Raw genomic sequence first — 10754 nt, 5'->3', positions numbered from 1 at the left:
CTTTATTTTATGTTTATTTATATTTTAATTATCAAAATTCCATAACCATTTTAATCCGCCTGACTGAGATTTACAAGGTGACCATAGCTTGCTTCAAGCCGACAATCTCCGTGGGATCGACCCTTACTCACGTAAGGTTTATTACTTGGACGACCCAGTGCAGTTGCTGGTTAGTTGTGTGAAGTTGTGAAAAAGAGTTGAGATTACAATTGTGTGTACCAAAAACTTGTTGGCGCCATTGAGATCACAATTTCGTGCACCAATACCCTTAGGAACCCAATTGAAAAGAAAAAGAAGTATAGGGACCTAATTGAAAATTCGATGAAACTATAAATATTCAATGAAAGATATTCCTATAATCCCTATTCAATGATTTTACGATATGAAAGATATTTCTATAATCCTTTTTATTTTGTTACTATCATATTTGTAACATAATGACATTCTGAATGCATCTTCATTTGTTAAAAAAAATATGCTAGTGTTTACAATTTCACAAGATTTGTGGAAAGATATTCAGATGACAATTTTAATGATATTTTGGATGAAAGCTATAATAGAAAAGATTACAATATGTCCTGGTTCGACTCTAAAAGTGAGATCTACATTCAGTCTCCACAACAACAAATGGTAGAAATTCACTATAAACGAATTCAAGTTACAAATATCAATTCAAACCAAATACAAAACAAAATTCTCAAACACCTCATGGCTTTTTCTAGATATTCTCACATCCTAACTCTCTTGCCTTTCTCATGACAAAAGTTGATAGTCACTTTTTAAGCTCTCTCTTTCTTATAAATAGAATAATTCATATCAGCTATCCTAAATTAATTTATCGGTTTTAGCAAAATTCTGTTCTACATCATCTACTTCTTCTTTTGATTTTCTATGAGGATGGTGTCTTCCATAAATTTTGCTTTTGTATCGATGCAGAAACCACACCTCGTGAAATCATTCTTGACCAGGTTCCCTTGCTCTCCAAATTGAGCTTATTCCAACTTCGCTTCAATTTGTTTCTTGCTGCACCGAAACAAACACATTATAAAAACTCATACAATTTTTGCTTAGCACACATTAACACAACCATAAATGTTTGGGATCACAAAGTTTATTAGTTTCTTAATTCAAGAGAAATTAATAATAAGATAATAAACTTATACCAAATCCAACAAAGGCCACGAGAAAGCAAGCAGGAGCAACACCAAGAAAGGTAATAAAAGGCCTTCCATTTGGGTGTAAGACAAATAAGAAAAAGAAAGAAAATCCTTTCATCATTTTCAAGTTTTGATCCTTGAATTAACAAAACAAGCTTCAATAGACTTAGAAGTATCTTTACAAGAATGGAGGTGCACAACCGAACTGCATTAAATTGATGAGTCCCTGAAGAATCATTAAATGTCCCTATACATGAAGAACAAAGAAGAAGAAATTAGGAAAAAAAACCAAAATTAACATTGTATACCCATACTATATGTTTCCAAAAGTAGGCATCGACTTAACAGTGTGAAAAGAGAGGAATCAGTTTTGTGTTTTCCGCAAAAGAGTAGAAGACGCAGAATTTGAATGAGGTATAGAAATTTGGAAATAAAAATAAGATTATGTTGGAGAAGATGAAGTGGGTTTGGGATATAGAGAGATAGCAAAAGAGTTACCTGTTTTAAGATGTTGAGTCATTGTCAACCCAATGTTTAATTCAAGGTAAGTACAATTATCATTACACGTAGTAAAGCATGTGCTTTTTTTTTCTGTTCACAAAAAAAAAACACATGGGCTATGATCCTAGCATGCATTTCATTCCATAACAAACATATCAAACTAAGCCTGAATCAAGCTAAAATGAATTAAACTCACCTTGCGAAAGAATAAGCAAGGAGAATGCACTTCATTGGTGAAAACAAATTCCGGAACAGCAATGACCACATGAACATCATGACCAGCAAGGATTAGATGCCTCACCATCTACATATATACATGCAATTGAAATTGAAATTGCAATTCAAACTTAAGTGCAATGCAATATCCAAATAATGAATCATGAACGACAATGACAATGAGAATGAGGATGAGAAATGAGAGATTACCTCCGCAACACGAGTTGCGTGGCCAAATTCATGACCAGTGGCATAGTAAGCAAACACCATTTTCTGTGTGGAATAAACAGCAGCAGCACCATCGCCATCATACTCTTCCTACTGCTTCATCCTCATTTTAATCCCCATTTTAGTCGCTACCATAATTTTTTAGCAGCCACACGTTGTTGCAGAGCCAATCCAGGGAGCAAGACGGAGTTGAACAGCGGCGATTTGAGGCGAGGCACGGTGAGACAAGGCGAGACGAGGCGATGCAATGGGAAAGGCAGACAAGCGGAGCAGAGCACGGACCGTGGACCCGTGGACGATGCAGACGGACGATGACCACCCAACGACGGACAAGGACGACGCCACGGAAGACAGCAGCAGAGTGCGATGGAGGAGAAACTCAATTTGGATCTGAGGAAACTAACTTAGGGCTGGTTAGGATTTTTTAATTTGGAGACAAAATGCAAAGGGTAATATTGGTATTTTAAAAAATAGAAGAGATTTTAATTAATTATTTTAATTTAATTATAAGAATATTCGATTTTTTAATAGAATATTATGTTATTTTAAACAGATTTATGACGGTAGAGACTAAATTAAAAAAAATAACGAATAAAGACCAATTAAAAAAATATAAAAATCTAATTAAAAATTCGGTAAAACTATAAGGACCTAAAAAGTAATTAAACCTAAATTGTCTAGTTCGGCATGGAAGCACTAGAAGGCGATGACCATTGAAATTGAACCAGCCCTCAATTTTGTAACTTCCGTTTTCCCATCTGCGACTTTCATTTAATTTTTCATCTTGTTACCCTATTATTATTATTATTATTATTATTATTATTATTATTATTATTACATCTTAACATATGATTAATTTAATATTAAAATAACAGCGTATAAATCGAACATAATAAGGCAAGGAAGGAAGAAAAATCAGAACAAGAAACCAAAGTCCTTTCACTTTCCAAACCGTGTGGTGTGCCTTTTGAGTTTTGACTGTTTACGAGGACGACGACGACCATTCCCTGCGCTTCTTCAGGTCTTCTTCAATGCCTTCTCTTCCCCTTTCTTCCCTATTCCCTTCTCAATTCACTTCTTCTTCCTCTTGTTCCTTTTTTTCTGATCCTGGATTAGTTGATTTTGCAGTTGAGTTGTTCTGCTTGTTGATTTTGATGCATTCTTGAATTTTTGAGGGCGAATGAATGTTTTGGAGCTGATTCTTTGCTGATTTGATTTCTTGGTTTTACCAATTCAGCAAGCACCGTTGAAGTTGTTTGACCCAGCACTTGCATAGATTCAATACTGAAATTAAAGAAAATTGAATAAAGGTTTGGTCTTGTTGTTCTGTTAATGCTGATTATTAGTTCTTATTTCCGGTAATTGCTTTATTCCGTGGTTGCTATGGTTTTGCTCCCACCAAGCTGTAACAAGCTTCCAAGGGGCGTTCAATTTTGTGAAGCCTTGCTGACAATCTTCAGGAACCTAACTTGGTGATTGGATTTTGTTTTATTGATGTGAAGGTTCATTGGGTATTGAAAATTTATAGTTTTGGTAACTGAATCCCTGCAAACCTGTTTTTACTTTTTATTTGTAATTCATGGAGTTATGGGGCATATTCTGCTGAACGTCATGCTAAGCTCTCTGTGTGTGTGGTTGGGGGGGTGTTTTGACGAAGGAAATAAAATGAAAAGAAAAGAGTACGGGGGATTTTAGGATAACTTCGACTTCGTCGATGCTAATTATGTTTGCTAAAGAGTTGTAGGGTTGGGATGGGCTGTGAAATATCGAAAGTATGCTGCTGGGGCGCCCGAGATGATCAAGTTCCAGAGGCACAAATTGTTCGTAAGTGATCTACATTTGTCTCTGCTTTTTAATATTCTTAGGAGTGATTGTAATTTCTGAGTTTGTATTTCCTGCTCAGAAAATGAAGATAGAATTGAGGGCAGTGACTTGCCGCAGTTTCGAGAGTACACAATTGATCAGCTCAGGAAGGCTACATCCGGGTTTGCAGTAGAAAATATAGTTTCTGAGCATGGAGAAAAGGCACCAAATGTGGTCTATAAAGGGAAACTTGAAAATCAAATGCGAATAGCTGTCAAACGGTTCAACAAATTAGCCTGGCCAGATGCACAGCAATTTATGGTAATCTGTCCTTTTATGTGCTTACACTATGTGATTTTTAATAAGTTAATTGTTATAAGTGATACCCTTTTGCATTTTCTCTTTCTGGTTTCAGCAGAATGGTGGTAATTGTTAGTTTGCTTTCTACACAGGCTTTGTTGCCTTTGCTTAGGAATGTTTCTTTATCTTGGATAAATAAATATAAGACATGAATCAGTGCCTCAATTGTCATCCATGAAACTTTTTTTTGCATGCATGTGATTTTTCATTTGTCATAGACACTTTATATGTGACCTGTGTGACAGACAAGATCTATAAAAATAACAAAATTAACCTGTCCAGATTGCGTTCGAAACTTATATTTTGCACATGGTGAATGATGTGTTTTTCCCCCTTCTGAAATGCGCTTTCAATTATTTGTTTGCTAAAGAACCTTCTTTATATCCTTCAGGGGGAGGCCAGAGCTGTAGGTCAGCTAAGGAACCATAGATTGGTAAATCTCCTTGGATGTTGCTGTGACGGTGATGAAAGGTTACTTGTCGCAGAATTTATGCCCAATGAGACTTTGGCAAAGCACTTGTTTCATTGTACGTAACTGTCTAGCAACCAACTCACTTTTGCCTGCATTAGCTTTAGCATGCCCTAGGTTATATTCTAAATGCAATTCTCATCCAAGTAGTGACCCAAAAGCAACTAACTTCCTTTTGACAATTGTTTGTGCATTTATGTAGGGGAAACTCAGCCGATGAAATGGGCAATGCGACTTAGAGTTGCCTTTCACCTTGCCCAAGCTTTGGAGTACTGTACCAGCAGGGGACGTGCACTATATCATGACCTAAATGCTTACAGAGTTCTTTTTGATGATGTAAGTTTATTTTCCTTTGTTTGTGTTGCAATCGGTATTGCTAAGGGGATGTTGGGGATGGTGCTTAAAAGATGCACGTATTAATGTAATCTTATTTAAAGCTTTATTTTTATACAATATACAGTATATATAAAGTATACAACTGGAAGATGGAAGGAACTGACCAAAACCCTTTTCTCCGAGCCAGAATAGTATGAATTCTGTTGATGTTCCTTTTTTTTCCCCTTTTTCAGGAATACAATCCTAAACTTTCATGCTTTGGTCTGATGAAAAACAGTCGAGATGGGAAAAGTTATAGTACGAATTTGGCATTTACGCCGCCAGAGTATCTGAGGACAGGTACTTTCTTTGACAAAATATGCTACTTTTCAGGATGTTGATCATGTCTGTGACCTTGTTGGGTGGTACTAATTGTCATGACCCTATCGGTTTTATCATCTAGCTTAGTATGACCGATGTATATAATAGAGAGTATTCATTGTCAGTCATTGTATTCACTTTGTGTCTGCCTTCTGCTTCCTTTGATTATACAGGTAGAGTTACTCCAGAGAGTGTAACTTATAGCTTTGGGACCCTTTTACTTGACCTTCTAAGTGGAAAACATATTCCTCCAAGCCATGTAAGTTTCTTATGTTGCAAAAGTCTGAAGCATTGAGTATAGATTATGATATTTTTTGTTCATCAATTTTTTTTTTAATTTTGCAGGCTCTTGATCTGATTAGGGACCGGAATGTTACGACACTAACTGACTCTTGTTTAGTGGGACAATTTTCAACTGATGAGGGGACGGAATTAGTGCGTCTAGCCTCTCGATGTTTACAAGCTGAACCGCGAGAGCGACCTAATCCAAAGTCATTGGTTGCTGCTTTAATACCTCTACAGAAAGATTCCGAGGTAAGTTGACAATTGTCTTAGAAGCCTTTTTTTTTCCCCTTTCCAGCACTTAGAACTGAGATCCTATTCTAGTAAAGCTGAAATTGGCTCTGGAATTTTTTTTATTTTTTTAGGTTTCTTCTCTTGCGCTGATGGGCATACCGGATGGTGCTGCTGCCTTTCCCCTTACTCCACTTGGTGAAGCATGTCAGCGAATGGATCTGACTGCCATACATGAGGTGTTGGAGAAACTTGGGTATAAAGATGACGAGGGTGCAGCAACTGAGGTATAGCTTTTGGTCTTTTGATATTCAATTCTCGTCATTTCTGGTCTTCAAAATGTATTGGTTTTCATTATGCTTTTCACGTATGTATTGTGCTTGATCTAACTTACGATGCTAGATTGATTGACTGAGTTGCCCATTTTCCGACTATCTCCATCACTAACTTAATTTTGTTTTTCTATCAACTAGCTTTCGTTTCAAATGTGGACCAACCAGATGCAGGAAACATTGAACTCAAAGAAGAAGGGTGATGCTGCTTTTCGGCAAAAGGATTTTAGAACCGCAATTGATAGCTATACACAGGTTAGTAAGTTGCTTGGTTCTGAAGTTTATTACACCGAAGAATATGTATTTTATATATTGATGTGTAGATATTTTAAATATTCTCTCTGTGTATACACATTGGAGCAATTAAGATTAGAAGCTGATGGTTTGGTTCTGTAATGCAGTTCATTGATGTTGGAACCATGGTTTCCCCAACGGTCTATGCACGACGTAGTCTGTGTTATCTCATTAGCAGCATGCCGGAGGAAGCGCTTAAAGATGCATCACAGGCACAATCAATATCTCCTGTTTGGCACATAGCATCCTATCTACAAGCTGCTTGTCTCTTTGCGCTGGGCAGGGAGGCGGAGGCTCGAGTAGCCCTTAAAGAGGCCTCTTCAATTGAAACGAAAAAGAACACAAACTAGTTTACAATGTTCCCTTAAAAACCGTTGTTTTCCCTGTGACTGATGATAGGTTCCTTACATATAGTACACATGCTGGTTTCTCAATGTTTGGGCAACATGACATGACTGGTTCGTCATTCTTTTGCACAGACAGACTTAAGGGTCACCACAGAATTATAGCGTCTATTTGCATTTTAGGGTTATTTTGGTGTTTATAAAGAGTCATGGTTAGAAGTAACTCTGTGAGTTATTGTCGGCATTTGTTGGGTAACTGGCAAATGCTATTTGATATGCTTTTTTGTAATTTAATGTACAGAACAATTGGTCATGGCTATTGTGTCAACATGAAATAGGCTCTCTTTTTGTATCTAATATATGCATATAGATATTCTTTGAATCTTTATTCTGTTACATTTAATCAGAAATCGGTACTGTCTTTGTTTCTACTTTATAAACTCTATGATAGCACCTTTCTTATCTTAGAGAATCTCATACTTTGCTTCTTCCTTATTTTATTGAACGTGCATTATTCAATGTGAATAAAGGATCGTCATGATAGGGATACAATATCTATTAGGCTGATTTTGAAGGAACACTTGTCCTGAAGGCATTAGTTCTTTTCTATTTATGGTAGCACCTGTTAACTCGAGAATGAAAATAGGGGCCACTAAAAAGTAAAATGTAGAAGGAAAGTGAGGATTCCTGAAAGTTCAAGAGAGAGTGGAATACTAATTGTGAAAATAAAAACATAAATTTAAAAGGGCCCTACCAGGTTCGAACCGGTGACCTCTTGATCTGCAGTCAAATGCTCTACCACTGAGCTAAGGACCCATATTATTTTTTAAAATTACTTTTATTTTTAATATATGTTTTAATACGCTATAATGTGAGTACTATTAAATTTGATCAATTATATGTCTAATAATTTTAAATGCTACTTTATCATAAATTATTTTGAGTTACTAATTAAACAAATCATAGTAATAATCCTTTTTTATTTATTTAAAAGGAAGAGAAAGAATAATATTTTTTCGACTAACTAGAGTTTATAACTACATTATTAAAATAATATTTATAAAATAACAATAAAGATCAAAATTTAGATTTAAATTTTCACTTATATCTATTATTGGATATTAACGTCGAGCAAGAAAAAAAAAGACGAAAAAAAAAATTAAAGTGGAAAAAATAGATGCAAGATGGAGAGGGAAAAAGGCAAGTGTTCATTACCAATTTATAAAGCAAACAAAACCCACAGCAAATTCAAGAAGAAGAAAAAGAAATCTGCATAAATACCAAACTGAAAAAGCCGCATCGAGTTGAACTTGTGGGAAGGAAATTCACATAAACTAGGAAACCACTCACATTTATATGTAACAAATACATGGTCCAAATCATATGTACCTTTCAACTTTATGAATGCCAACCCCAGCAGCGATATAATAAATACACATAACACCACCACCACTTCCTCCTAATTTTCACCATGCCATAACCATAAGCATAACCATATAGAGAGTATACTATAAATTACCATGACAAATTAATGAGCCTTCATGACCTCATTCTTCTCATGCAGCTAGTCCTTCATCTTCATCAAACTCCTCTTCATCATCATCTATAGCAGCTGCATCTTGATACTGCTGATACTCAGCAACCAAATCATTCATATTGCTCTCAGCCTCGGTGAACTCCATCTCATCCATGCCCTCACCAGTGTACCAATGCAAGAAAGCCTTCCTCTTGAACATAACCGTAAACTGCTCCGAGACGCGCCTAAACATCTCTTGAATGGAAGTGGAATTCCCCATGAAAGTTGAGGACATTGACAAACCAGTAGGAGGGATGTCACACACGCTGGACTTGACATTGTTTGGTATCCACTCGACAAAGTAGGAGGAGTTCTTGTTCTGCACATTGATCATTTGTTCATCCACTTCTTTAGTGCTCATCTTGCCGCGGAACATGGCGGACGCCGTTAGGTACCTTCCGTGTCTGGGATCTGCGGCACACATCATGTTTCTTGCGTCCCACATTTGCTGAGTCAGCTCCGGTATGGTGAGTGCTCTGTACTGCTGCGACCCTCGCGACGTCAAAGGCGCAAAACCAACCATGAAGAAGTGGAGCCGCGGGAACGGGATGAGGTTCACCGCCAGTTTTCGCAGATCGGAGTTGAGTTGACCTGGGAACCGGAGGCAGCATGTCACTCCGCTCATCGTTGTTGAGATCAAATGGTTCAGATCGCCAACTGCACCGATTCATATCACGCGTGTTTAATTAATAAATAAATAAATAAATAAGTGAATCAATATGAATACGCTTACAGCTTGGGTTAGTGAGCTTGAGGGTGCGGAAGCAGATATCATAGAGTGCCTCATTATCAAGGACCATGCACTCGTCGGCATTCTCAACCAATTGATGAACGGAGAGTGTGGCGTTGTAGGGTTCGACCACCGTGTCTGAAACCTTTGGAGATGGGAACACAGAGAATGTCAACATCATCCGATCAGGGTACTCTTCTCTGATCTTCGATATCAGCAACGTCCCCATTCCTGATCCCGTTCCTCCTCCCAGCGAATGACACACTTGGAACCCTGTCATCATCATCAAAGTCAAACAATTTCAGTTTAATTATTGAAGCAATATATATCAACAACAGATAAACACATACCTTGCAAGCAATCGCAATTCTCAGCTTCTTTGCGAACAACATCAAGAACAGAATCAATAAGCTCTGCTCCCTCTGTGTAATGGCCTTTAGCCCAGTTGTTACCAGCACCGTTCTGACCAAACACGAAGTTATCAGGCCTAAAGATCTTTCCAAAAGGACCAGAACGCAAGCTGTCCATGGTTCCTGGCTCAAGGTCCATGAGCACCGCTCGAGGGACATAGCGTCCCCCACTCGCTTCATTGTAGTACACGTTCACCCTTTCAAGTTGAAGATGAGACTTTCCAACATAATTTCCAGTGGCATCTATCCCATGTTCGTCACACATAACCTCCCAAAACTTTCCTCCAATTTGGTTCCCACATTGACCAGCTTGAATGTGCAAGATTTCTCTCATTTTTCAACAAGTGAGGGAACAGATTTCTCAACGAGAAAATACTCAAGGATTGCTGAAACACTTGAGTAAGATCAAGTATATGATGCAACGAAGAGGAGGAGAGAAATGGATGGCCTTTTGTAGAAGAAATAAATGCAGAGGGGATATTATATGATAAGACTTGTAAAATTGGTATTTCACTCTCTTTTTCTCCATATATAAAATCATAATTATTAGGTAAAAAACCATATCAACTAGAAACTGTGCAAAATTATTTTTTTGTTATTTACAGATTTTTATGACAATATCTAACTATAAAAGTTACTTTCATTACAAGTGTTATTATACCAAAGATTATGCTGGGTAACCAATGACTTTTTTGAACAATATAAACAATGGACTTTAAAATTGGTCCAATTCAAGTCACTATACTCCCAAATTACTCACCTAAATCTTAATATTAGAATAATTATCCGCACATCTAGTGAATTGAACATCTGATATATTTATTGTTCACATTATTTAATATTTTCATTCTCTACCTATACTTTTTCTAAACGAAATATTAAACCTATCTTAAGAGTGAGTATTTTTACCAATGTGTCATCTTTTTAAAAAATTTTATCAAAATTCTACTATTACTTTCGTTTATTAGTGTGGCATTTTCCCAGAAGTTTTAAAAACGATGGCAGGGTAATAAAAATGCCCATGTTGATTAAACAAAAATAAATATAAAAGAATTTAATTTTAATGTACTATCAGTGTGAATGTGAATGTAAAATAATTTTACATGTATATTCAAATTACGTAAT

General features: G+C 36.6%; 3 protein-coding genes and 1 non-coding gene across 13 annotated transcripts; 1 reads left to right on the top strand and 3 right to left on the bottom strand.

Annotated features, from left to right (window-relative positions):
- Positions 1-513: 513 nt before the first annotated feature.
- LOC130967944 (L-arabinokinase-like) lies at positions 514-2504 on the bottom strand. Of its 6 annotated transcripts, XR_009081453.1 has the most exons (6): positions 2085-2504; positions 1855-1962; positions 1656-1748; positions 1340-1404; positions 1164-1225; positions 514-1023 (listed from the first exon to the last, which is right to left on the bottom strand). XR_009081453.1 is itself a non-coding variant. In XM_057893002.1 (5 exons), exons 1-5 carry the CDS (start codon positions 2142-2144, stop codon positions 890-892), a joined length of 429 nt encoding a protein of 142 aa, XP_057748985.1. In that variant the 5' UTR covers positions 2145-2504; the 3' UTR covers positions 515-889. The 6 variants fall into 6 exon arrangements, 2 of the variants coding, with proteins under 2 accessions (XP_057748985.1, XP_057748987.1); XR_009081454.1 differs by lacking the exon at positions 1164-1225; XM_057893002.1 differs by lacking the exon at positions 1656-1748 and having other exon boundaries at positions 515-1023.
- Positions 2505-2977: 473 nt separating this feature from the next.
- On the top strand, positions 2978-7295 carry LOC130968931 (serine/threonine-protein kinase BSK7-like). Of its 5 annotated transcripts, none has more exons than XM_057894439.1 (12): positions 2978-3123; positions 3231-3412; positions 3847-3926; positions 4006-4226; positions 4657-4792; positions 4937-5070; positions 5304-5409; positions 5604-5689; positions 5776-5964; positions 6078-6230; positions 6417-6530; positions 6677-7295. In XM_057894439.1, the coding sequence occupies exons 3-12, from the start codon at positions 3854-3856 to the stop codon at positions 6917-6919; spliced, it is 1455 nt and encodes a 484-aa protein (XP_057750422.1). In that variant the 5' UTR covers positions 2978-3123; positions 3231-3412; positions 3847-3853; the 3' UTR covers positions 6920-7295. The 5 variants fall into 5 exon arrangements, with proteins under 5 accessions (XP_057750422.1, XP_057750423.1, XP_057750424.1 ...); XM_057894440.1 differs by having other exon boundaries at positions 3839-3926; XM_057894442.1 differs by lacking the exon at positions 2978-3123 and adding an exon at positions 3156-3229 and having other exon boundaries at positions 3340-3412.
- Positions 7296-7657: 362 nt separating this feature from the next.
- TRNAC-GCA (transfer RNA cysteine (anticodon GCA)) lies at positions 7658-7729 on the bottom strand. Its single transcript has one exon. It is a non-coding gene; the product is annotated as a tRNA-Cys (tRNA).
- Positions 7730-8098: 369 nt separating this feature from the next.
- Positions 8099-10114, bottom strand: LOC130968932 (tubulin beta-1 chain). Its single transcript, XM_057894444.1, has 3 exons — positions 9570-10114; positions 9223-9492; positions 8099-9146 (listed from the first exon to the last, which is right to left on the bottom strand). Exons 1-3 carry the CDS (start codon positions 9961-9963, stop codon positions 8470-8472), a joined length of 1341 nt encoding a protein of 446 aa, XP_057750427.1. The 5' UTR covers positions 9964-10114; the 3' UTR covers positions 8099-8469.
- Positions 10115-10754: the final 640 nt, after the last annotated feature.

The sequence above is a fragment of the Arachis stenosperma genome, chromosome 3, assembly GCF_014773155.1.
Source record: "Arachis stenosperma cultivar V10309 chromosome 3, arast.V10309.gnm1.PFL2, whole genome shotgun sequence".
Classification (NCBI taxonomy): domain Eukaryota; kingdom Viridiplantae; phylum Streptophyta; class Magnoliopsida; order Fabales; family Fabaceae; genus Arachis; species Arachis stenosperma.
The sequence above is the reverse complement of the archived record's forward strand: the minus strand, read 5'-3'. Positions and strand labels throughout refer to the sequence as shown.